At 41.8% G+C, this 26912-nt stretch overlaps 1 protein-coding gene across 1 annotated transcript in view; it reads left to right on the top strand.

Moving 5' to 3' along the window:
- Window positions 1-26912, top strand: part of Zranb1 (zinc finger RANBP2-type containing 1) — a 60201-nt gene that overhangs the window by 12932 nt on the left and 20357 nt on the right. Inside the window, 2 exon segments of the mRNA XM_004659262.3 lie at window positions 16660-16847; window positions 25031-25184. Coding sequence (XP_004659319.2) covers window positions 16660-16847; window positions 25031-25184 — 342 coding nt within the window.

The following is a 26912-nucleotide window of genomic DNA, read 5'->3' as shown; positions in this document are numbered from 1 at the left end:
TCAACATTGATTCCCCCCCCCCTCCCCAGGTAGATCTTGCTCAAACCCAGACTGATCTGGAATTCATTATGTAGTCTCAGGCGGACCTCAACTCACAGCAGTCCTCCTACCTCTGCCTCCTGAGTGCTGGGATTAAAGGCATGTGCCATCACACCTGGCTCAACATTGATTTTTTAAAAATATTTTGTTTATTTATTTATTTATTTATTTGAGAGCGACAGACGGAGAGAGAAAGAGAGAGAATGGGTGCGCCAGGGCCTCCAGCCACTGCAAATGAACTCCAGACATGTGCGTCCCTGCCCCCCCCCCCATGCATCTGGCTAACATGAGTCCTGGGGAATCAAGCCTCGAACTGGGGTCCTTAGGATTCACAGGCAAGCGCTTAATTGCTAAGCCATCTCTCCAGCCCTCATCATTGATTCTTAATCTCCTTGGGTCATAAACTTTTTTAGAAATAGAGTTTGTCACATATTTAAGTCAGTGGTTCCCTGAGTAAGAAATCTCTGCTTGTCAGTATTTTCTTATCCTGAAACACACAAGTAGACTAGTCAGCGTTGCCTATAGGGCTGCTCTTCTCAGGGCTACCTTGAAAGATTTAGTTAATTTCTTGTTTTTCTTATTTATTTATTTATTTAAGAGCGACAGACAGACACAGAGAGAAAGAGGCAGAGGGGGGGGAGGGAAGGAGGGAGAGAGAGGGAGAATGGCTGCATCAGGGCCTCTAGGCACTGCAAATGAGATGCATGTACCACCTTGTGCATCTGGTTTATGTCGGTACTGGGGAATTGAGCCTAGAAGCGGGGTCCTTAGGCTTGATAGGCAAGCGCTTAACTGCTAAGCCATCTCTCTGGTCCCCAAGATTTAGTTTTTTAAAACTGGTTTTGCATTGTATTGGATTAACTAAAAAATAAAACACCTGAGGAATAAGTCCTTGAAAGGTGGTATATACTAAAAATTATTTTTTTAAATTTTTGAATTTTCAGGGTAGGGTCTTACTCTAGCCAGGCTGGCCTGGAGTCTCAGGGTGGGGAACTCTTGGTGATCCTCCTACCTCTGCCTCCCAAGCTCTGGGATTAAAGGCGTGCACCACCATGCCCAGCTTAAAAATGAATTTTGTGTGTGTGTGTGTGTGTGTGTGTGTACCTGTCTGTAGAGATGCACCTATCCTGTGTGCAAATCGGCAAAGGCCCGAGAATATGGGGTATCCTCTTCTATTATTTTGTTTTATTTCCTTGAGACAGACTGTCACTGACCTTGTGCTCATTTTCTTTCTTTCTTTCTTTCTTTCTTTCTTTCTTTCTTTCTTTCTTTCTTTCTTTCTCTCTTTCTCTCTTTCTCTCTTTCTCTCTTTCTCTCTTTCTCTCTTTCTCTCTTTCTCTCTTTCTCTCTGTCTTCCTTTCTTTTTTTGTTTGGCTGGCTGGCTGGCTGGCTGGTCAGTGAGCCCCATTATCATCCTTCCTCTGTCCCCCTAAGCACTGGGGTTATATGTGCACAGCAATACCTGGCTTTATGTGGCTGCTGAGAGTCAAACTCAGGTCCTCATGCTTGCATAGTAAGTACTCTTTATTTTTATTCATTTTTATTCATTTTTTTTTTTCCCGAGGTAGGGTCTCACTCTAGCTCAGGCTGACCTGGAATTCACTCTGTAGTCTCAGGGTGGCCTCGAACTCACAGTGATCCTCCCACCTCTGCCTCCTCAGTGCTGGGATTAAAGGCATGCGCCACCACCCTCGGCCATTTTTTTATTTTTAAAAGGGAATTTATTGGATTAGTTTACTGTAGTCTAATAGCAGTTGCAGGCCTGAGAATCAAGGAACCTGGTAGATGCTGTAAGTATTCTTATCCACTGTACCCCAATCATGATAAATGAATCTTTTTCATTCCTGCCTGTTATGTTCCTCAGATTTCATTAGATACAGTATATTATGGCTTATTGATGTTTCTCCCTAAAAATCATCTCCAAAGATGTGCACTAAGCATAAAATTGTGTGAATGAATGTAAGACCATCTCATTTAAAATTGGAAAGTGTTCAGCATCAGTCCAGCTTTATAGATGATGAAATGGAAACAGATGGTTGAGTTGTTCATCAGGAGTGTTGAGTAAGCATACTTGGGGTTATTGCATGGAAGTTTCACATAAATCATGTTACCTTCTGTGGCAAGAGAATGTTGACAATGGTAGTGCCAACACCTGATACGGTTAAAGTGGAACTGAGGGAGGAGGAAGCAGGGAGGAGCTAGGCTAATCAAAGGAGACATGTCTTTCCCCTGGGTAGACAGCAAGTAACCTAGAGAATACTGGTAGCTCTGCCTAACTAATGCTTTTGTTTGCTGCTGTATTGAGACAGTGAAATTGTGTGTTAATTTGTGATCCAAGTTGATTCCTCAAAAGAGACTGGGTCACATAAAATCTTCAAATTCAATCTGTGCTGTAACATGAATACCTGAACCCTAGACTTTGGTATCTAGCAGCCTGCTCCAAGCCAATGAGGTCTCTTCCTCATTCCGCCTGCTCGCTGCCTTCCTCGCTCATGTGTGCGTGCGTGCGTGCGTGTTCTCTCAAGTAAGGTGGGCCTTGAACTTGTGATTCTCTGCCTCTGTTTCTGGAATGCTGGGGTTACAGGCATGAGCAATCACACCTGGTTTAATGCACTGATGCATTGACCTTATATTTAGTTTTTCGATGGTTAGACTAATGAAAATTGGAGGGAGTTGAGATTTGGTGAGTAGAACTTTGAATAACATTTGTTGACTATGAATACTAATGTCTTCCTGTCCAGCTTTTTTTTTCCAAGGTGATAGAATAAATAAGTCTGAATGAAGCTTATTTCTTGAGTTCCGTGGTCGCCTCTCACTTGCTGATACTTCAAGCACTACAGGGTTAGGTCATTTGAACTTAATGTTTTTTTGTGTGGTGTCTTTACTATTTGTTCTGTTTGCTTTGTTTGTTTGCCTTTTTTTCCATGTTGGTGTACTATAGCTGTTTGGATAATCTATCTTCCATCTTCAGAAATTTTTGCCCATGGAACTACTTTGCATTCATTATTACTTTCATGTTGTCTGCTCAGTAGCAGTTTTCTATCATTTTTTTGAGATCATCTTCTGGGAATTTAGCTAATGAAGTTGTTCACTACTTTGTGACATTTAAGTTGTGGTTATTTATGATTATGAGCTTTTAATTAAATATTTATACATATTTTAATATGTATTTATTTGAGAAAGGCACAGAGAGTATATGTGACTATGGGTATGTCAGGGCCTCCTGCTACCACACATACACTTCTGATCCATGTGCCACTTTGTGCATCTGACTTGACGTGGGTATTAGGGAATCAAACCTAGGCTATCAGGCTTTGCAAGCAAGCACCTTCAACTGCTGAGCCATCTGTAGCCCACATATATATCCTCCTGTTTCCACCTCTCAAGTACCTGGTGGGATCATAGGTGTGTGCACTTCTAGTAAATTTTGATTTATTTTTTACTTACTTTTTTTTAATTTGTTTTGTATCAGCATGCATGGGGGCGGGGGGATTGGCATGCCAGGGCTTCCAGCCACTGTAATTGAACTCGATACAAGTGCACCATCTTATGTGCATGTGCATTCTTGCGTGCTTGTCAATTGCGTGTCTGTTTTATGTGGGACCGGGAGAGCCAGACATGAATCCTTAGGCTTTGCAGGCAAGTACCTTAACTGCTAAGCATCTGTCCAGCCCAAATTTTGATTTTTTACTGATTCCAAACTGAGGTGTTATACTGAGTCTCTTTTGATTTGCTGTTCTATTTTTTTCATATATTAGTTTACATATGAATGAAGGTAGAGCCAGACTGAAAAAGACTGTGATCTTATTAATAGTTGTCTACATTTAAAACTGTCTTTCCCCCTCCTTTTTTTATTTTTAACAAAAATGGGTTGAATGAAAATATTCTATTAAAAGCTTTTAATAGAATCCACAATACATGCAGATTTTTGTAGCAGATCTTTGGCACTTTGTCCATAAAAGGAAAGCAAGCTTCTAGAATCTAGTGGTGCCTTCCTTGTATGTCCTTGGGTAACTTGATGGAACGTGGGGGGTGGAACTGGAAAAAGTCAGTGTCTTTCTCTATAAGCAACCTTGTTCATGGAGTTCTTTATCCGAGGCAGTTTATATTAATGGCTAGTCGAATTATTTTTAGCACCCTGAGGGAGTAATTATCTTTAGGCAGTTTTTGTCTTTTCTGTAAGGGTTTAAGGATTTCTTCCTATAATTCTAGAACTCTGGATATAAAATAACATTTTAAGGCATGCTTTTGAATGATTTGTGTTTTCAGCAATACAATAGATTCTAATTTGTAGAAAATACACATATGTATTTGTACACATGCTATTCCCTTACCCCTTTCCTTTCTACTATTAATTGATTGATACTGGCCAGTTTATTTTGGCATTTGAAAGTACTTCTTGACGGCTAAGGCTAATAAAAAACTTCTGGGAATGGAGTGTGTCCTAGTAAGGCAAATGGATGGTGCTGGCAGGCAGAGCCCTAGACATAGTCTTCTGCTTGCCTCTGGTACGTTTAGGACATAGTTTCTGCCTTTCATAAGTGATTGATTTACACAGTCTTGCCAGTTGGTCATGTGTGCATCCTGTGTTGAGAGAGGAATGTGTCTGGGGAGTCTTTTTCTTTCCTCTCTCCTTCCTGCTTCCCCTTTCTCCCTCTTCTTTTGCCTTCCTCCCCTCCCCCACTGTGTTTTATGCTGGATATCATTCCTGGGGCCTTGCACATGCTGGGCAATTACTTACCCTGGAGCTGCATACCCACTACCTAATGATTCTTGATTAGATGATACTGACTTTTTTTTTTCAAGGGAGAATCTCACTCTAGTCCAGGTTGACCTGAAATTCATTCTGTAGTCTCAGGGTGGCCTTGAACTCACACTACCCTCCTACCTCTGCCTCCCGAGTGCTGGGATTAAAGGCATGTGCCACCATGCCTGGCAATACTAACATTTTAATATGCATCACTGACTTAGTAAAGACTGTTCTTTTTTAAAAAAAGTACTGTAGCTGGCTGTGGGGGGGTATATTCTTGCAATCCTATCACTTGAGAGGCTGAGGCAAGGAGGACTGCCACTAGTTCAAGGCCAACCTGGGCTGCATAATGAGTTTAGGGTTAGGCTACCTAAATGAGATCCTGTCTGAAAAAACAATATAGCACAAAACCAACCCTACAAAGTTATGTGTTACATGAGAACCCTGATCTAAAATCTACCATAATGTACTTAAATTCAAAATGTTACAGTTTAAAATGTAAAATAAAATTTAAAAGTCTTAATAAGTAATAAGGTAAGTTTTATATATTGTAGAAAAAAACCCAGAATGGACAGTTGGGCTTATAGAGAGATTCAGTCCTTTCTCCAGTTTTTCTTCTCACCCCCAATCTTGCTATGCAGACAACTACTTCTATCAGCTTTTTTAAAAACCGTGTTTCTTTTTTAAAAAAATATTTATTTGAAAAAGAGAGAGAGGGAGAAAGAGTCAGAGAGAGAGAAAGAGAGCGCGCGCGAGAGAGAAAATGGGCATGCCAGGACCTTCAGCTGCTGCAAATGAACTCTAGATGCATGTGCCACCTTGGGCATCCGGGTTTCATGAGTCCTGGGGAATTGAGCCTGGGTCCTTTGGCTTTATAGGCAAGTATCTCAACTGCTACACCATCTCTCCAGCCCAGCTTTTTATTTTTAAAGTCCTATCTAGCTCAGACAAGTCTTGAAATCATGGCCATCTATCCTCATACCTCAGCCTCCTGCCAAGTGTTGGGATTAAAAGCTTGCACCACCATACATCAGTGTTTTCACAAGCTACGATGGTCACAAGTATGGCACTGTGGGTCGCACACACCTGACTGTTCCATTTGTGCTTGTCCTTTTCTCTCACTGGCGCTTTCTTGAAACATCCTAGTGAACCAAGGACACCGACCTTGCTGCTAGCTTCTTTACTTTGTGTTTCCCAGTAACCAGGGACACATGGCAGTTAAGCAGGGATGGGACACTCAAAAGCCCACACTCATCAGATAGTTCCATGACTGTCCTGCCTATGTATCCACAGTGCTGAGTTGTTTAACCTAGAGCATTGCCTGTGACATTCATGACATTCACATTCTTTTTTGTGAGACTGAAAGAGCTTACAAGTAGGAAGGATATTATATAGATGAAATTATTTGAGGTCGTACTTGTAATATCTCTAGTGCCAAGTATCATCTTTTTTATAACTTAAAAAATTTTTTTTGAAAAAGAGAGAGAGCAGAAGAGAATGGGTGCACCAGGGCCTCCAGCCACTGCACACAAACTCCACATGCATGCACCACCTTGTGCATCTGGCTTACATGGGTTCTGGGGAATTGGACCTGGGTCCTTTGGCTTAATCACTAAGCCATCTCTCCAGCCCTATTTTTTTTTCTTAAAAAAACTTAATTGTGGTAAATAATTAAATTTTTAGTACTGAGGGTTGAGTTGGGGCCTTGCACATTCTAGGCATGTATTCTATCACTAAGCCACACAGCTAGCCCTAATTTTGCTAATTAAAAAATTAATTTGACAATTTTATACATGTGTATATTTTGATCATACTCATCCCGTTACTCTCTCTCTCTCTCTCTTTTTTCTCCTGAGGTAGGGTCTCGTTTTATCCCAGGCTGACCTGGAATTCACTATGTAGTCTCAGGGTGGCCTTCAACTCATGGCATCCTCCTATCTCTACCCTCTTAGTGCTGGGATTAAAGACATGCACCACCACACCCAGCTCTCATTAAATTTTTTATGTAGGTGTTCATATATGTGTGTTTGTGTAGGTTAGAGATTGAGATTGTTTTTCTCAGTCTCCATGCTGCTGTTATTTATTTTAGGGGGGTCTTGCTCTAGCTGAGGCTGGTCTAGAACTCATTGTAGTCCTCCTGCTTTGTCCTCCCTAAGTGCTGGGGTTAAAGACATGCACCACCATACTCAGCTCCACATTATGTTTTTTAAATTGTATTTATTTATTTATTTGAGAGAGAGGCAGGGGGAGAGAGAAATGGGGGAGGGAGAATGAGAATGAATGGGTATGCAGGGCCTCCAGCCACTGCAAACAAACTTCAGGTGCTTGTGCCACCTTGTGCATCTGGCATACGTGGGTCCTGGGGAATCAAAGCAAGGTCCTTTGGCTTTGCAAGCAAACACCTACCGCTAAGCCATCTCTCCAGCCCCACATTGGTTTTTTTTTTTTTTTTTTTTTTTTTGAGAATGGGTTTCTCATTGGATCTAGAGCTCACAGTTTGGCTAGATTAATCCACAAGGATCCTTCTTTCTCTGCCTCCCCCATGCTGGGACTACAGGTGCATGCCACCATGCTTGACTCTTCTGTGGGTTCTGGGGATCTGAACTCAGGTCATTGTATTAGCATGACAAGTGCTTTGCCCACTGAGCTATTTCCCCAGCCCTTACTTTACTCTGTTTTTGTTTTGTTTTGTTTTGTTTGTTTGTTTTTGAGATGGGTCTGACCTTCCATCCTGACCTGAAATTTTTCTTTCTGTGAATTGTTGGTTCATGGCTTTTGTTAAACTTACATGTGGTATTTATAAATAGCAGTACTAGTCGTGTTAAAGTATATGCCAAAATACTTTTCAGTGTATGTGGAAGGCCTGGAATTAAGCTGAGAAACCTTTTATATGGTAATTCAGGGACTTTTCTGTTTTATGTTTTTCAGCTGGGGAAGAAGCTTGTAAGCTTATGCTTATCTATATGAACTAGGTTACCTTGTAATGTGTCTTCTAATTTGATGATTCACCATCTTAATTTGGACAGGTTTTATTTTTTTTCCAAGGTAGGGTTTCACTCTGGCCCAGGCTGACCTGGAACTCAAGTCTGTAGTCCCAGGTTGGCCTTGAAGTCACAGTGATCCTGTCTCTGCGTCTTGAGTACTGGGATTAAAAGGCGTGTGCCACTGTGCCTGGCCTGACTGTGTTTTTGGCCAGAGGAAACAGTCTGGGCCAGAGTGAGACTCTGCCTCAAAAAGAAACAGAGAGAGAGAGTGAGAGGGAGAGGGAGGGAAGGAAGAAGGGAGAGAGAGAGAGAATATGAATGTGGTATTATTTAGTCTTAGGCCTACCTAAAACAGTATAATTCTAAATATTTGAAATTTAATTACAAATTCAGCCATGATAACTTGGCAGTGTGGCAGTCAAAAATTTTATTTTGGGGCTGGAGGAACGGCTAAATGGTTAAGTACTTGTTTGTCAAACCAAAGGACCCGGGTTTGATTCCCTGAGACCCATGTAAGCCATATACACAAGGTGGTGCATGAATCTGGAGTTCATTTGCAGTGGCTGGAGGCCCTGGAGCACCCATTCTCTCTTTCTCTCCCTGTCTTAAATAAATAAATAAATAAAAATTAAAAAAAAATTACTTTGGCTGGGCATGGTGGCACATGCCTTTAATCCCTGCACTTGGGAGGCTGAGATAGGAGGATTGCCATGAGTTCGAGGCCACCCTGAGACTACATAGTGAATTTCAAGTCAGGGTGAGCTAGTTAGTGCAAGACCCTACCTTGAAAAAACAACACAAATATTTTTTTTAAAGTCATAAGAATTTTTAGGATTGATTACAGGGCTGAATATGGCTTTAACATGTACTGTTTTATGTGTTTCAAAATATACTTTTAGAATCTGACATTTAAAAAATTTTCCTTTAATTGAATTATTTTGTGATGTTTTAGGTGACATCACCTTTGAGATGTGAGGTCATGTTTGTTTTCTCAAACACATTAACATTTGTGCTTATCTCTGATCATCACTAATCTCAAAGACAAGTTTGTGATTGATTTCTTTAAATATTTCCATCATACTTTTTTTGCAGGAATTCTTTCTTGCTAGCAAGATCATCTTTCTTATTAAGGTATCTATGATTCATGTTCAGTTACTTACCCATGACTTTGGAGATAATATGTTTTCATCGTAGTTGGATTGTTAACAATCTGATCACAGATACAAGGAGAAAGTATTTGACATAGTTTGCCATAATTGACAATAGGACATTTAAAAGTGTTTTGGGACTGCTAGGACTTCTTTATCTCATTGAGGGTGGTTTAATAATGAACAATGAGATTGATTAGAAGCTAGTTTGTTTTTTTTCTAAAACCGTTAGTCTTGATACAGTACAATTAATTTGTTTTCAGTTTCTGATTTTCATGTTTTGGTTTTGTGAAAAGGGTATTGCCATGAGGCACTATTCTAGCCTGTTGCCATTGGTTATTTGAAGAATGCAACTAGGAAGCAGTTGTCTTGATCTGATCAAATTATTTCTGGGATTGCCTCTGTACTTGTGCCTGTTTGAAAGTACATGTAAACATCTTATCATTTTGCGGAGATGCCTCAGTGGGTAAAGGCCTTGCTGCACAATCATGAGGACCTGAGCTCACATCTCCAGCACCCATGTAAATGTAGACATGGAAGCGCACATCTGTAATCTCAGTACTCCTACAGTGAGATAGGAGCTGGCTTATCAGGTAGTCTGGTGAAGAAACCCTTCCTCAAACAAGGTGGAAGGCAAGAACTGACAGTAAAGGTTATCCTGACCTCCATGTGGAAACACACACACACACACACACACACACACACACTCCTTCCTCTTCCAAAAAAGGAGCTCTTAATTATTGAGTTGCCTGTATGTGTGTGTGTGTGTGTGTGTGTGTGTGTGTGTGTGTGTGTGTGTTCCCCTTGCAATGGTATGGTCTCTTTCTCTCTCTAGTCAGAATTCATTCAGTAGTCCCAGGCTAGCCTCTAACTCACAGGGATTCTTCTACCTCAGCCTTCTGAGAGCTGGTATCAGAGTCCCTGTTGTGAATATTTAAACTAAGATTTTTGATTAAACTGTAGTTAGGGATATTTTCTAAAATGTTACTGGGTGGTTGATTTCTTGTTAACATGCAACACAGCTTAAATGAATTAAGCTTTGGTTAGAGGAAACTGCCTATACATATAGCCAGCCACATCTGCATCTTTCTGCTGACCAGAAAGGACATTCTGAACACTACCACTTAAAACTAACTTTTCTCTTTAAGGGTTCCTGAAATTGTGCCTGCTGACTCCAGGTCCACCCTGACCCCACAGCATAAACCATGCTGTGATGTCACAGCTACCATAGAACTCCAGGGTAGTGTTGGGCTGGCCCATGTGGGCTCAGGTAAGTCCTGGCTTTTTTTTTTACCATTTGGCATTCTTTTCAAAGTTAGTTACCATTATGATTTTACATCATAAAGGCAAATAAGGCAAAACTTTGAAAACTGTGCCATATATGGGGGAAAAATAAGTCTGTTTCCTAAATATCTATGAGCCAGCTCCATGCTAACCAACGGAGTTCCATAGTAGCTGTGAAGTCCCCAGTGAGCTTTTGACCTGTGGCTTCAAAATATGCTAAGCTCCACTCCTGGCCCACTTTATAGGACATGATATAAGCTGCTGCCACTGCAGCAGCCTCTTCTCAAAAGCAGTGTCTGGGGCTCAGCAGTCAGCAGTGGTTGCTTGCAAAACCTGCTGGCCCACATTCACTTCCCAAGCCACCCACATAAATCAGAGACAAAAGGTGGCATGTGTCTAGGGTTGGTCTGCAGTGGTAAGAAGCCCTGGCATGTCCACACACACATACACATACACACATGCATACATACACAACTGAAAATTAAGCAATGTAGTTAGCAATATACTTTCATTTACTTAGGTGCACATATTTTAAAAATTGTATTAACACTTTAATCTCTAATTGTGACTAGTTGGCTAATTATGCATTACATTCAGTCTGTTTTAAATGTATGCTGATATTGCAGGTTAGCTGCATGTAGTTAATTCAAGTGCCTTCAGTTATCTTACTAAAATGTGTGTGTATGTGTGTGTGCTGAGGCCAGTGGACAACCTCAGATGTCATCCTCAGAAACAAAATATTTTTAAAAATCTATTTATTTTTATTTTTATTTATTTAAGAGCGACAGAGAGAGAGAGAATGGGCAGGCCAGGGCTTCCAGCCATTGCAAACAAACTCCAGACGCATGCGCCCCCTTGTGCATCTGGCTAACGTGGGTCCTGGGGAATCAAACCTCGAACCAGGGTCCTTAGGTTTCACAGGCAAGCGCTTAACCGCTAAGCCATCTCTCCAGCCCAGACACAAAATCTTTTAAGACAGGGTCTCCCATTCCCCTGAAGTGTAATAGTAAGGCTAGACTGACTGCCCAGTGAGTCCCAGGGATCCTCCTGTCTCCATCTCCCCAGTGCTGGCATTACATGAGTGCATCATCATGCCTATCATCTTCACTTGTGTATTGGGGGTCAAAATCAGGTATTAATGTTTATGAGGCAAGCACTTACAGACAGATATCTCCAGCCCCTCAGTTGTTTTGATTTGCCATTATGCTATGAAAGAGACAGAATGCATACGTTTGTTAAATTTAAAACAGTACTAAGTGAAAGGTTCTTCATTTATTTTGGAGACATTGTGAGTGGTCAGTGATCTAAAGAGCAGGCATAAGTCATTGCTTTCTTTTTCCTTGGAATGGGTTACCAGCCCCCCTCCTCCAGTCTGTAAAGTATGATTTTAGTACCTAACATTTACTTCCTTTTCTTTTCCTGTCTATCAACACACTACAACTTCTTTCTTTTTTGTCTTGTATTTAAAGTTGCTAACAATGTAAGAAGTTGGAAACGTGTGTGTGTGTGTGTGTGTGTGTGTGTGTGTGTGTGAGAGAGAGAGAGAGAGAGAGAGAGAGAGAGAGAGAGAGAGAGAGAGAGAGATTTTTTCCCCCTCTTTCCCCTAAACAGAAAATGTGGTAACTAAATGTGTAAATATATGAATATGGGCCAAGTGGTTTTAAACATCGCACTGATGGTGAAAACTCATGTATGAAGAAACTACTTCACATCAGTATTTCTCTCTTTGAATAATGTGTAGTAAAGGTATAACAAGCTGGGTGTGGTGGTGCATGCCTTTAGTCCCATCAGAGGTAGGAGGATTGCTGTGAGTTTGAGGCTACCCTGAGACTACATAGTGAATTCTAGGTCAGCCTGGACCTTACCTTGAAAAACAAAAACAAGATGTAACAAAATGTATGCGGTTTAATGCCATGAAATTTGATTTGTAATAAATTTGCTAGTCTCTGGAGCTGAAAATTCATTGAACCTATAGGCTCTTATTATGGTTAATGAAAAGAATGGGTTATTTGTTCCCCAAACATCAGACAATAAAATATCTTAAAAAGTGTTTTATGCATATACTCTGTATGTGTTTGTTTATGTACTGGGAAGTCTGGTGAATTCTTTATTATGAAGAGAAGAGTCTGTCCTTCAGTTTCTGATTCCTGCATTTAATCCATGTTAGGGAATAGCAGGGAGCAGAGCCATTATGCAGTTAAGTGAAGCCTGGGTATGGGAGGCAAGAATTAAGTCTGATATTTTGGATTAGGTCAAGTGGAAATTCTGACTGTTTCTGTATATGACTCAGCTTATGGAGATGAGACTCATATATCATAGAACTCAATATTTTAAGTTCTGTTTTTATTTTTTTTCTTTTTTTGAGGCAGGGTCTCACTCTAGCCCAGGCTGACTTGGAACTCACTTCTGTAGCTCAGGTGAGCTCAAGAGCTCAGAGTGATTCTCCTACCTCAGCCCTCCCCAGTACTGGGATTAAAGATGTGTGCCACCCACATGTATCTGGAGTGCATTTGCAGTGACTAGAGGTACTGGCATGGCCATTCTTTTTCCCTCTATCTGCCTCTTTCTCTCTCAGATAGGTAGATGTATGTGCGCTACCATGCCTGAGTGTGGAGCCTGAAGGAGTGTGCCACCACATGACACAGTGACAAAGTCCACCATCAGTTTACTTGCATAAATCTTAAACACATATGCTAACAGGCATGCCACCATGCCTAGCCCTGTTTCTGTGTTTGTTTGTTTTTTTTTGGTCCTTTTTTCAAGAGTCTTATTCTAGTCCAGGCTGATGTGGAACTCACTCTGTAGTCCTGGACTGACCTTAAACTCACATTGATCCTTCTACCTCTGCTTCCCAAGTGTTGGGATTAATGATGTATGCCAGCACACCCGACTCCTGTTTTTCTTTTTCATTTTTTTGTAGTTACTGTTTTTACAAGGTAGGATTTTACTCTAGCCCAGGCTGACCTGGAATTCACGATGTAGTCTCAGGGTGGCCTCGAACTCAGAGCAATCCTCCTACCTCTGTCTCCTGAGTGCTGGGATTAAAGGTATGCGCTACCATGCCCGGCTTCCCGTTTGGTTTTTAAAAGCACTTACTATGAAGACAGAATAAGTAGTGTTGTAATTCATGCTTTTTCAAAAAAAATTTTTATTTTTTTTCCTTTGGCATACATTTTCCTTTTCTTTTTTTAAATATATACGTGTGTGTGTGTGTGTGTGTGTGTGTGTGTGTGTGTGTATAATTTTATTGACAACTTCTATACTTACAGACAACGGACATGGTATTGCCCTCCCCTGCTTTCCCATTCATAACTCTGCTCTGTCATATCCCCTTCCTCTCTCCATTAGTCTCTCTTTTCCTTTGATGTCATCATCTTTTTCTCCTATTATGAGGGTTTGTGTAGGCATTGCTATGCACTGCAAGGTCTTGGATATCGAGGCCAATTTCTGTCCAGACAGTTGTATGTAAGGAGTAGTATCCTTCCTTTGGCTCTTACGTTCTTTCCACCACCTCTTCTGCATTGGACCCTGAGCCCTCTTCTGCATTGGACCCTGAGCCTTGGAGAGTGTGAGATGTTGCAGTGCTGGATACTCCTCCACCCCTTCTTCTCAGCACTATGTTGTCTTGTGAGTCATCCCAGTGGTCATCACCATCTGAAAAGAGAAGCTTCTCTAACCAGAAGTGAGATTAGCATTAATATATGAATATGAACATTAAGGGTAGTGCTTTCAGGGTAATTTGGTGAGAGAAGTATATGCATTTATCCAGACAAGAGCTGGCTTTATACCCCTAAAGCTCATGTCCTCCCCTGCCATAGACTTTAAAAAAATATTTTATAAGCTGGGCATGGTGGCTCACGCCTTTAATCCCAGCCCTCAGGAGGCAGAGGTAGGAGGATCGCCGTGAGTTCAAGGCCACTCTGAGATGACATAGTGAATGCCAGGTCAGCCTTGATTAGAGTGAAACCCTACCTCGTATAACCAAAAATATGTGTGTGTGTGTATACACATACATTTTAGTTTTATTTATATATTTATTTGAAAGAGAAAGGGGGAGAGAGAGAGAGAATAAGTGGGCACGCCAGGGCCTCCAGCCACTGCAAATGAACTCCAGACATGTGCACCCCCTTGTGCATTTATCTGGCTAACTTGGGTCCTGGGGAATTGAAGCTGGGTCCTTTGGCTTTGCAGGCAAGGACCTTAACCTCTAAGCCATCTCTCTAGCTTTCTTTGTTTTTTTTTTTTTTTTTTTTTTTTTTGAGGTAGGGTTTCACTCTAGCCCAGGCTGACCTGGAATTCACTATGTTGTCTCAGGCTGGCCTTGAACTCATGGTGATCCTCCTACCTGTGCCTCCAGAGTGCTGGAATTAAAGGCGGGGATTCTTTTTAAAGTATATTTGTTCTGAATTGGAAGGTAGTTTACATTTTAGTTATTTTGCCAAGGTTGTTTATTATCCATGCTACTTAGTAAGTATAATTACTGTTTTTATGTAACATTAGTTGTATTAAAATTAATAAAAACAGTTCAGTGGAAATGAATTTATAGTTTAAAAATTGTATTTATTTTATGTCCCTGCACCCTCCCCCCCCCCCCCCCCCCGCTTGCTTTTTTGAGGTTAGGGCCTCACTGTAGCCCAGGCTGACCTGGGATTCACTATGTAGTCTCAGGGTGGCCTTTTCAAACTTACGGTGACCCTCCTGCCTCTGTCTCCTGAGTGCTGAGATTAAAGGCGTGTGCCACCATCCCCGGCTTATTGTATTTTTTTGAAATTTATTTTCATTTGAGGGAGAGGGAGGAAAAGAGGCAGATAGAGAGGATGGGCACACAGAGCATCTAGTCACTGCAAGTGAACTCCAGACACATGCACTACCATGTGCATCTGGTATACATGAGTAATGAGGAATTGAGCCTGGGTCCTTAAACTTCACAGGCAAGTGCTTTAACTGTTTAGCCATCTCTCCAGCCCTGTATTGTTTTGTTTTATTTTATTATCATGTTTTTGTCTGTGATCAAACCATTTTATTAGAAGACTAAAGGTGGGAAGAGACTGACGAGGTCAATAGACTCTTGTGTCTTTTGCAGGGTAGATCTCCATGGACTCATCGCTGAAAGCTGTTTTTTTTTAAGTAGCATTTTATTCAGAATCATCTGGTTCAGTTTTTACTTTATGAATATGAACCCCTATCATTTATTCATTCACTTATTCACTTATTTGTGAGTAGCGTGTGCATGTGTCAGCATCAGGGCCTGTTGGCTAGCGAACTCCAGGTGTTTGTGCCACTTTTTTTTTGCATTCAGTTCACATGGGTGGCTTAGGAATTGAACCCAGGCATATAGGTTTTGCAAGCAAGCACCTTTAACACCTGAGCCATCTCTTCAGCTCCCAACCCTGCCCTATTCTTTATTGAGACAGTCTCTGTAACCCAGGTTAGCCTGGAACTCTGTTATCCTCTTGCCTCTACCTCCTGAGTGCTGGAATTATAGGTGTGTACCAACAAGCCCAGCTGTTTATCAACAATATGTAATGGATGTAAGGAGGCTTTGGCCGTGAGAAATTGTGAAATCAAAATACGGTGTTTGAAATGATTTCAGAGATGTGTACAGCATTATAGAAAGCTCAATATTTTTTTAAAAAAGGTGTTTTTTTTTTTGTGGCGTGTGTGTGGGTGGTTAGGGAGGGAGGGAATGGACAAACCAGGGTCTCTTGCTACTGCCAGTAAACTCCAGATCCATGCACCACTTTGTGCATCTGGCTTTATGTGGATACTGGTGAATTTAACTTGGGCCAGCAGGCTTTGCAAGCCAGGCCCTTTAACCGCTGAACCATTTCCCTCTTGTTTTGATTCTACTTTTAAAATTCAGGGTAAAGTACAGAAGCAGCCAGTTCTATCACCAACTGGAAGCACAAGTGTGTCTCCCACTCTGCAGTCAGGATTAATACAGGATCATAAGGGCCCCGTGTCTTCTGTTAGTTATTCACACTAAGTTAATCCATCATTGATCCACTTATTATATACTAACAGTTTTTGTAAATGGCACCAGAACACAGAGCCAGCTGTGATGGTAAGTGTCTATCTAGGCAGTTCTAGCTCTCTAAAGAAAATGTGAAAAGGGCCAGGCGTGGTGGCACACACCTTTAATCCCAGCACTCGGGAGGCAGAGGTGGGAAGATTGCTGTGATGCCGTGAGTTTGAAGCCACTCTGAGACTACAGAGTGAATTCCAGGTCAGCCTGGGCTAGAGTGAAACCCTACCTCAACAAAACCAAAAAAAAAAAAAAAAGTGAAAAGGTAGGGAGAAAACTAATTTTCCTTATTTTTTTTTAGGACATTCAAATTATGCCATAGGACCTCGGAAGGACATAGACATGGTTAGAAGAGTTTGGCTTAATTGTTGCATGTATGTTTCTTTTGAAGAAAAACAGGACTAAATGTTTCTTGATGCTTCTCTTTAGGAGTTGTCGAAGGTGACTTAGCAGCCATAGAAGCGTACAAGTCGTCAGGAGGAGACATTGCTCGTCAGCTCACTGCCGACGAAGTGCGCCTGCTGAGCCGTCCTTCTGCCTTTGATGTTGGCTACACTCTCGTGCACTTGGCGATTCGTTTTCAGCGGCAGGATATGTTAGCAATATTGCTTACGGAGGTGAGTGTGGCAGCTTAATGTTCTTTTTTTCTCCCCCCCCCCCCTTTTTTTTTGAGGTAGGGTCTCACTGAATCCCAGGCTGACCTGGAACTCTCTGTAGTCTCAGGCTGGCCTTGAGCTCATAGTGATCCTCCTCCTTCTGCCTCCCAAGTACTGGAATTAAAGATGTGTACCACTATGCCTGCTAATGTGCTTTTATTTTTATAGTGCTAGAGATCAAACCATGGCCTTGTGTGTGGTAGGTGAGAGTTGTACCACTGAGATGTATCCCAAGTTTTCTTTCTTAATGTTAGTATTTCCCCCAAATAGTTCTTAAATGATTTTAATACTTTGACCTCTTAAAAATCATTTCAAATTAAAAGGAGATTTCAATAGTATGTATTTTCAAAGCCCTTCTTCCTCCCCCTTTGAGATAGGGTTTCATGGAGCCTAGGTTGGCTCTAATTTGCTAGATAGCCAAGGATAACCTTGAACTTCTGATTATCCTTCCTTCACTTGCCAAGTACTTGGATTATAGTACTATACAACCTCAAGTAAGCCTCCTGCCTCAGCCAAGTCTTGAGTTGTTAGAACTCTTAGTGAATTCCACTGCTCCCAGTAGTATATGCTTTTAAAGGAGGGTATTTTGCCACAACATTTGAATCATTGTATTTGATTAAGAGATACTGGGATATATGTGATTCAGTTATTCAAGAAACATTTAGGGGCATGTTGGCTTAATATCTTTAATCCCAGCACTAGGGAGGCAGAGGTAGGAGGATCACTATGAGCTCAGGGCCAGCCTGGGACGACAGAGAGAGTTCCAGGACATCCTGGGCTAGAATGAGACCATAAAAAGGATTAAAAAAAATGAGAGAGAGAGAGAGAGAGAGGGAGGGAGGGAGGGAGGGAGGGAGGGAGGGAGGGAGGAAGGGAAGGAGGGAGGGAGGGAGGGCGAGAGAGGGAGAGAGAAAGAGAAATATTGAGTACTTGTGCTTACATTCCACGCACTGTGACTTAGAAGAATAGAATCCGGAGGATAGTGACCCTTCTATAATGAGTCTCCAGAGAATTGTAGAAATGAATGGGTATTATATGCAGCATTTGCTGATTAAGGGAAGAGTCATGAGCTGTGTGAATACTTAGGAAGAGCTTGGAGGAGTCCTCCTTTCATACTTCTCCCTTCCCCTCCCTTTTCTCTTAGGATCTTATATATCTCAGGTTGGCCACTTACTCTCTTACTTACTCTCTTTCCGTGTACCTGGGATCACAGGCATGCACCACCATGCCCGATTTTTGCAATGCTGGGAATTAAATTCAGTGTTTTGTACTGTAGGCAAGTACTCTGCCAACTGTCAACATCCCCATCTCTGTGTTAGTAAATTTCTGAAGGAAAGAGTAGAAATTAGTTATGTGAAATAGGTTGGGGGAGACTAGTAGTGAGGAGATCATTTGTACAGAGGCAAGGGATTATGGTATTTGTTGTGAATTTATGGACTTGGAAGTAACCCAGCATGGCTGAGTGGTGATGGAGAAATCAGGAAAGGAAAGACTTTATCAGTGAGCAGGGTCTTCATTATTCAAGGCATTTGAAGGTTATTAGGATAGTAAAAAGAAAAATTATTCTGAGAACATTTCTTCCATGTCAGAATTTTGAGATAAATGGGAGGGTTCTGGAGCAAGTACAGGAGCAAGGGCATGATAGGAGTAGGCTGTACTAGCAGTGGGTTTATTATTCATTGCTGTGTCACAAGTTACCTGATCTTTGGCAGCTTAAGACAACAAACATTTATTACCTCAAACAGTTGCAAGAGTCTCGAATATAGGAGAGCCTTGGCTGAAGGGTTTTTGGTTCTAGATGTCATGAAGTGTTGTGGTTAAGCTTAGGCCAGGGCTCTAGTCAGAAAGCTCTACTGAGGCAGAGGATACTTGTAAGCTCACTCACATGGCTCTTGACAGGAGACTTTAATTCCTTTCATGTGAGCTTGTCGCCAGTGCAACTCGTGATGGCAGTTGGTTTCAAGATAGTGAGAGGATGTGAGAAACCAAACAAGATAGAGGCTGTAGTCCTATGGACCAGCTGAGGAAATGTATACTTTTACTTTCTCATATTCTTTGGGGCATGGGGACTAATTTGGGTACAGAATGGGAAAAGTGGAAGAGGGTTGGTTCAGGTCGGAAACAAAATAATAAATGGAGTTTTGTCTCTGTGGAGTAGTACTCCAAAGGGCAGTTTAACAAAGGTTAGAAGGGTGTCAGGTGTAAGTCTGGCTTAGGAGGTTGTGTCTGCAGAGAAAGCACAGAATTGTGTTCTTTAGGGATTAAAATAGGAGAATGTTGAATTTGTGTCTGGGTAAAGGATTTTCATTGGATTTTGTGTTACGGACATGGTGGATAGTCTGGTGGGACATGTGGACATCTCAAAATTTGTTTTTAAATGAGAAAAATATTACAAAGGAAATCAGTTACTGAAATAAAAACAGCTAAATTTGTGATTTTAAGAATTTATGATTGTGTGTAGCTCAGACTGACCTTAAAATTATAATCCTCCTACCTTCATCCCTCAAATGATGGAATTACAAGCATGAGCCATCATACCCAATATAGCACTGGCAAGAAGTTAGTGAAAATGAAGGATATACACTTAACACAAAATTCCCATTTAATAAAGTTCATGCACCCTTCCCAAGACATAGGTCCTAGGTTAAAAACTATTAGCCTTGGGGGAAGGGAGGTTGGGAATATTAGGTTAAGAGGTGAGATAAGGAACATACTACATTCAGGAGAATCAGTTGTTTAAGGGTGGTGGTGAGAGGGATAATGTTTGAAGGCCAAGTTTCTCTTGAAATGTTTGCAGTGAATTCAGGGTCCAGTCGAGGTTGTTTTTTAGATTCCTAGAATTTTAAGAAAGGGGCTGAGGAGCTAGGCATGGTGGCACAACCCTGTAATCCTAGCGCGCGCGCGCACACACACACACACACACACACACATACACACACACACACATATGCACATATGGCTATCAGATTGGGAAGGGGGAACAAAACTTTTTATTAAAAAAAATTTTTTTAAGGTAGCCCATGGTAACCTGAAGTTCAGTATGTAGTCTCAGGCTGGCCTGGAACTCAGTGGTGATCTACCTACCTCTGCCTCTTGAGTGCTGGGATTAAAGGCATGCACCACTACACCCAGCTTCTATTTAATTATTTATTTTATTTTTAGAGAAAGAGAGAGACACAGGCAGAGGGAGAGGAAGAGAGAGAGAAAATTGGTGCACCAGGGCTTCAGCCACTGAAATTGAACTCCAGATGCTTGTCCATCTAATGGGCATGTGCGACCTCGTGCTTGTCTCACCTTTGCGTGTCAGGCTAATGTGGGATCTAGAGAGTAGAACATAGCTTCTTAGGCTTTGTAGGCGAGTACCTTAACCACTAAGCCATCTCTCCAACCCCCAGCTTCATTTTTGTCTTTTAAAATTTATTTGCAAGGGGAGGAAGGGAGGTAGAGAGAGAGGGAATATGCTAATGAGAATGGGCAGTCTAGGGCCTCCTGCCACTGCACATGAACCACATGTGCCACTTTGTGCATCTGGCTTTATGTGGGTACTGGGGAGTCAAACTCGGGTCATCAAGTTTTGCAGGCAACTGCCTTAACCACTGAGCAATCTCTCCAGGACATTCCCTCCTCCTCCTTTTTTTTTTTTGTTTGTTTGTTTGATTTTTTTTTAACAGATTTTATTTTTATTTGTTTTTTATTTTTTTAATATTTATTTATTTATTTATTTATTTGACAGCGACAGACACAGAAAGACAGATAGAGGCAGAGAGAGAGAATGGGTGCGCCAGGGCTTCCAGCCTCTGCAAATGAACTCCAGACGCGTGCGCCCCCTTGTGCATCTGGCTAACGTGGGACCTGGGGAACCGAGCCTCGAACCGGGGTCCTTAGGCTTCATAGGCAAACGCTTAACCGCTAAGCCATCTCTCCAGCCCTGTTTGTTTGATTTTTGAATCAGGATCTCACTCTAGCCCGGGTTGACTTGAACCTCATTTTATAGTTCAGGCTGGCCTCAAAGTCTTTGTGATCCTCCTACTTCAGACTCCTGAGTGCTGGGATTAAATGTGTATGCCCTATGTCTGACCTCAAGCAGAGAAAGAGGGAGGGAGGGAGAGAAAACATGAGCATGCCAGGTCCCCCTGTCACTGCAGATGAACTCCAGACACATGTTCCACCCTGTGCATCTGGTTCTATGTGGGTCCTGGGAAATTGAACACTGACCCATAGGCCTTGCAAACAAGTGCCTTGAACTGCTGAGACCATCTCTCAGCCCTCAAAAAACTGTTTTTGTATTTACTATTAATACTCATTTTAGCAGTGTTACCTGAGAAATAATTAAGTTCTGAAAATATTTTATAGTTGGTTCCTTATGTTTGAGATGTATGAAGGTTGGGTTGGTAGATTACTGGTAATCTTGGTCAATAAACTGTAGTAGGCATGAGTTTTCATGTTTGAACTTTGAAAATAAGGAGTCAGGTAGTGGTGTTGATTACACAGAGTTCTTAAAACTTCTCATTCACATGTGTAGCCATTGTGGTAAAGTTGTCCGTAACCTGAGGTAAGTAACATTGCCAGGAAGATGTGTTCTTTGAGTAGCTAGAATTTTTTTCACTCCAGGTTCAAAAATTTCAGTGTGTGTGTGTGTGTGTGTGTGTGTGTGTGTGTGTGTGTAATATTTTGAGGTAGTCTCACAGTGTAGCCCAGGTTGGCTTCTAATCCCTCATCTCCCACCTCAGTCTTTGAGTGCTGCAATTACAGTTGTGTGTCATGCTCCTGTGGGGTTGTCTTGAGCTCCACAAGCTAAATACAATTAGATTGCAGTAGCATTTGTGTCACTTTTTGCCATTCAGCCTTTCAAAAGGGCCAGAATGTAGCCATCTGTGGTTTGCTGCATGTTCTTCCTTGTAGGTCTCGTCAACAGTGCTCCTGCCTAGCTGCCTAGCTGGATTTTGAAGGCTGTCCTTTTGTTTAAACAGATGCCTAATTCTTTCATTGTTTTACTTTTTTAATTTTTGAGGTACGGTTGCTATAGGATCACTGTGTAGTCTCAGGTTGCCTCTGACTCAGGGATCCTCCTACCTCAACCTCCCAAATGCTGGGATTAAAGGCATGTGCCACTACACCAGGTTCCCATATATATGTATATGTATTTATATATATAATCTATGTGAGAGGGAGAAAGGGAGAGTTGGTGTGCCAGGGCCTTCAGCCACTGCAGTCGAATTCCAGACATGTGTGCCCCCTTGTGTGCATGTCTCACTTGTGTGCTTGTGTCACTGTGCTTCTGGGTTATGTGGAATTGAATGTGAGTCCTTAGGCTTCACAGGTAAGCACCTTAACCACTAAGCCATCTCTCCAGCCCTATCTTTTTTTATTTAGGATTTCTATCCTTCCTCCTATGATTTACCTTTCTATATATTTTTTTTTTTGAGACAATCTCATGTAGCCCATGCTGGCATCAAATTCACTATGTAGCTGAGGATAACCTTGAATTTCTGGTCCTCCTGCTTCTACCTCCCAAGTACTGGGATTAAAAGATGTGTGCCGGGCTGGAGAGATGGCTTAGAGGTTAAGTGCTTGCCTGTGAAGCCTAAGGACCCTGATTCAAGGCTTTATTCCCCAGGACCCACGTTAGCCAGATGCACAAGGGGTCGCATGCATCTGAAGTTCATTTGCAGTGGCTGGAGGCCCTGACGTGCCCATTCTCCCTTTCTCTCAATCCCTCTGTCACTCTCAAATAAATAAAATAAACAACAACAAAAAAGATGTGTGCTACCGTGCCCTGTTTTGATCTGTACGTTTGTTTGTTTGTTTATTTATTTGAGAGCAACAGACAGAAAGGCAGAGAGAAAGAGGCAGAGAGAGAGAGAATGAGAATGAGTACACCAGGGCCTCTAGCCACTGCAAACGAACTCCAGATGCATGCGTCCCTTTGTGAATCTGGCTTATGTGGGTCCTGGGGAATCGAGCCTCAGACAGGGGTCCTTAGGCTTAACAGCAAGGGCTTAACAGCAAGAGCTTAACTGCTAAGCCATCTCTCCAGTGACCGCCTTTTTTTAATGTAGGGTCTTGCTGTAGTCTAGGTTGACCTGGAATTAGTCTTAGGCTGGCCTCGAATTCATAGTCAATCCTGCTGCCTCAGCCACCCTAGTGCTGAGATTAATGGCATGTACCACCACTCGGTTGGCTGTCTTTTTGTTGTTTATTTGTTTTTTTTGAAGTAGGCTCTAGCCCTGGCTGACCTGGAGTTCACTATGTAGTTTCAGGCTGGCCTCCAACTCATAGTGATCCTCCTACCTTTGTCTTCCAAGTGCTAGGATTAACGGTGTGCACCACCATGCCTGGCTGATACATCTTTTCTTTTTAAAAAGTATTTTAAGCTGGGTGTGGTGGTGCATTCCTTTAATCCCAGCACTCGGGAGCTGGAGGTAGGAGGATCACAGTGAGTTGGAGGCCACCCTGAGACTACACAGTGAATTCCAGGTCAGCCTGAGCTGGAGTGAGACCCTACCCTGAGAGACAAAAACAAAAAAATATTTATTTATTTACTTGTTTGGTGTGTGTGTATGTGTGTGTGTGTGTGTGTGTGTAAGAGAGAGAGAGAGAGAGAGAGAGGGAGAGGGAGAGAGAGACACAGAAGCAAATGAGAGAGAGAAGGGCACAACAGGGCCTCTTGTCACTGCAAATGAACTCCAGATGCTTGTGCATCTAGCTTGATGTGGGTACTGGGGAATCAACCTATGCAATTGAACTCCAGACGTGTGTGTGGCATGAGCTTCACAGGCAAGCACCTTGACTGCTAAGCTATCTCTCCAGACCTGATGGTTTTTTTTTTTTTTTTTTTTTAATCAGAGTGAGAGAGTGTTATAGTCAGGTTTGCATTGCTGGTAGAAATCACTCAACCAAGAGCAGTTTGTGGGGAAAAAGAGGTTTATATTGGCTTATAGGCTCGAGGGGGAAGCTCCATGATGGCAGGGAAAACAATGGCATGAGCAGAGGGTGGACACCGCCCCCTGGCCCACATTAAGTAGACAACAGGAACAGGAGAGTGTGGCAAACACTAGCAATGGGGAGCTGGCCATAACACCCATAAACCTGCCCCCAACAATACACTGCCTCCTGGAGGTGTTAATTCTCAAATCTCCATCAGCTGGGAACCTAGCATTCAGAACACCTAAGTTTTATGGGGGACACCTGAATCTAACCACCACAGGGAGAGGTGGATGGAGAGAATTGGCACCCCAGGGCCCCCAGCCACTGCAGTCGAACTCTAGACACGTGTGCCATCCTGTGCACATGTATGACCTTGCACACTTGGGTCGCCTTGTACGTCTGGCTTATGTGGGATCTGAAGAGTTGAACATGAGCCCTTGGGCTTCTCAGGCAAGTCCTTTAGCTACTAAGCCATCTCTCCAGCCCCTGATGTATCTTTTTAAAAATATATTTTATTTATTTATTTGACAGAGAAAGAGGGTGAGAGAGAGAGAGATTGAGAATGGGCACACCAGGGCCTCCAGCCACTGCAAACTAACTCCAGACACATGTACCCCATTATGCATCTGGCTAACGTGGATCCTGGGGAATTGAACCTGGGTCCTTCAGCTTTACAGGCAAATGCCTTAATTGCTAAGCCATCCCTCCAGCCCACCTGATGTGTCTTTTTGAATAACCTTTCCATAAGTTATGTGGTCCTTTGAATATTTCTTTGAGATAAGATTTTACTGAAGCTAGGCACAGCATAGTTAATGACTTTCTTGGAAAGTTGTGCTGTTGTGCTGTAGTACTGATAAGGAAATTATGCCTAGTGCGTTTTTTTTGTTTGTTTATTTATTTGAGAGTGACAGACAGAGAGAAAGGCAGATAGATAGAGAATGGGAATACCAGAGTCTCCTGCCACTGCAAATGAACTCCAGATGTATGAGTCCCCTTGTGCATCTGGCTTACGTGGGTCCTGGAGAATTGTGCCTCGAACCGAGGTCCTTAGCCTTCACAGGCAAGCACTTAACCACTGAGCCATCTCTCCAGCCCTGCTTAGTGCATTTTAAGATTTTTTTTAAATTTGATTTTATTGGGAAGTTTTGGTAATTTCTTTTAAATACTGTTGTGTTTTGTTTCCATTTATGATAAATGAGATTTCCTTTGTGTTTCAGGTGTCTCAGCAAGCAGCAAAATGTATCCCAGCAATGGTGTGTCCTGAGCTAACAGAGCAGATCCGGAGAGAAATAGCTGCATCCCTTCATCAGAGAAAGGGGGATTTTGCTTGCTATTTTCTAACTGACCTTGTAACATTTACATTGCCAGCAGGTAACCTCAAAATTTAGTATGAAGGCAATTTCTATTTTATTATAGTTATGTTGTATTTTTATTTATTTGAAAGAGAAAGAGGCAGAGAGAGAAAAAGAATGGGTGTGCCAGGGCCTGTAGTCACTGCAAAATAAACTCCAGATCCTTGTGCCACCTTGTGCATTTGGTTTGATGTAGGTACTGGGGAATTGAACCTGGGTGCTTTGGCTTTGCAGACAAGCACCTTAACTGCTAAGCCATTTCTCTGGTCCTACATTTATGCTTTTATGCATGGTAGGAAATTTGCTTTTGCAAGAAGACAAATAACTTAGCAGCTTAAAAGACTTGACTCTCTTGTTTATGCTGCAAATTACCAGTATAAAATCTACATATAAACAAATGCTTTTATTACTTTTAATTATAAGAAAGTAAGTGATTCTTTGTGGGCCTTATAGATTATGGAGAGGGAGCAGAGTCTCACTCTAACACAGACTGGCCTGCAACTTACTCTGTAGCTCAGGCAGGCCTTAAACTTTTGTGATCCTTTTGCCCTTAGCCCTCCCACCCCAAATTCATGGAATTATAGTATAGGCAGGAGTTACCATACCTAGCTCCTTATAATTTTAGAAGCATATCTTACCCACTTATTCTCTCTTTTATGATTAATCAATAGGGTTTCAGGCTAGCTTAGGCTGACCTAGAACTCATTGTGTAGCCAGGATGGCCTTGAATTTATGGCAGTCATTCTACCTCAGTCTCTTGTTAAGTTCTGGTAGTAAAAGCTTGGACCACTATGTCAGGCTATTTTACTTTTAGATAATCCCTCTTTATAGCTTTCCTTTTTTTTTTTTTTCTTCGAGGTTGGGTCTCATTCTAGCCCAGGCTGACCTAGAATTCACTATGTAGTCTCAGGGTGGCCTTGAACTCACGGTGATCCTCTTACCTCTGCCTCTTGAGTGCTGGGATTAAAGGTGAGTGCCACCATACCCGGTTTTAGCCTCCCATTTTTGATTTTTCCTTTTCTTTTCATGCCTGTCTTATTTTGAAATTTCATAAGTATTGGTTACCTGATACTAAGAAAAAGGATTAAAACATAAGCTTTTGATGAGACTAGTCAGGTTATTTGGATTGAAAATACCAGCACCTGTGAAGGTATCATTGCTTTTCATCATTTCTATTGTATTTGTGAAGCATCTGTATATTTTTGAACTCACTGACAGTTCAGAATGTCTTCTGGGATGCTTTTTGTGGGGTGGGATTGAATAATTACAACAAGTGTCAATTATTTTTTTAAAATAAAAAGTTCCATTTGGGATCTATTTTCAACTTTTGTATTCAGATTTAAACAGGAACATTAACAAATTTGAAGTGACAATAACAAAGCCTTCTAAAATGAGAGTGAAATTGATTTAAAATACACTGTATTAAATTTAGCTCAAGTTATGTTAGATTAAAAGTTTTGGGGGGCCATGCTTGTATGTAGACTGTGTGTAGCGTGGCATAGGCGCATGTGCATACGTTTGCTCTTCCACATACTTTATTGAGATGGTGTTTTCTCCCTCAACTGGAGGTGCTGTTTTTGGTCAGCAAGCCCCATCAACATATGTGGTCATACCCAGCTTTTTTTTTAATGTGGGTTCTGGGGAATTGAACTTAAATGGTCTCAGGCCTGCCCAAACCCTCATGCTTAAGTAGCAAGCACTCTTAACTACTGAGCCATCTTCCCACCACAAGTTTTTTTTTTCTCCC

This window comes from Jaculus jaculus, chromosome 1, assembly GCF_020740685.1.
Source record: "Jaculus jaculus isolate mJacJac1 chromosome 1, mJacJac1.mat.Y.cur, whole genome shotgun sequence".
NCBI classification, from domain to species: domain Eukaryota; kingdom Metazoa; phylum Chordata; class Mammalia; order Rodentia; family Dipodidae; genus Jaculus; species Jaculus jaculus.
The sequence above is the reverse complement of the archived record's forward strand: the minus strand, read 5'-3'. Positions and strand labels throughout refer to the sequence as shown.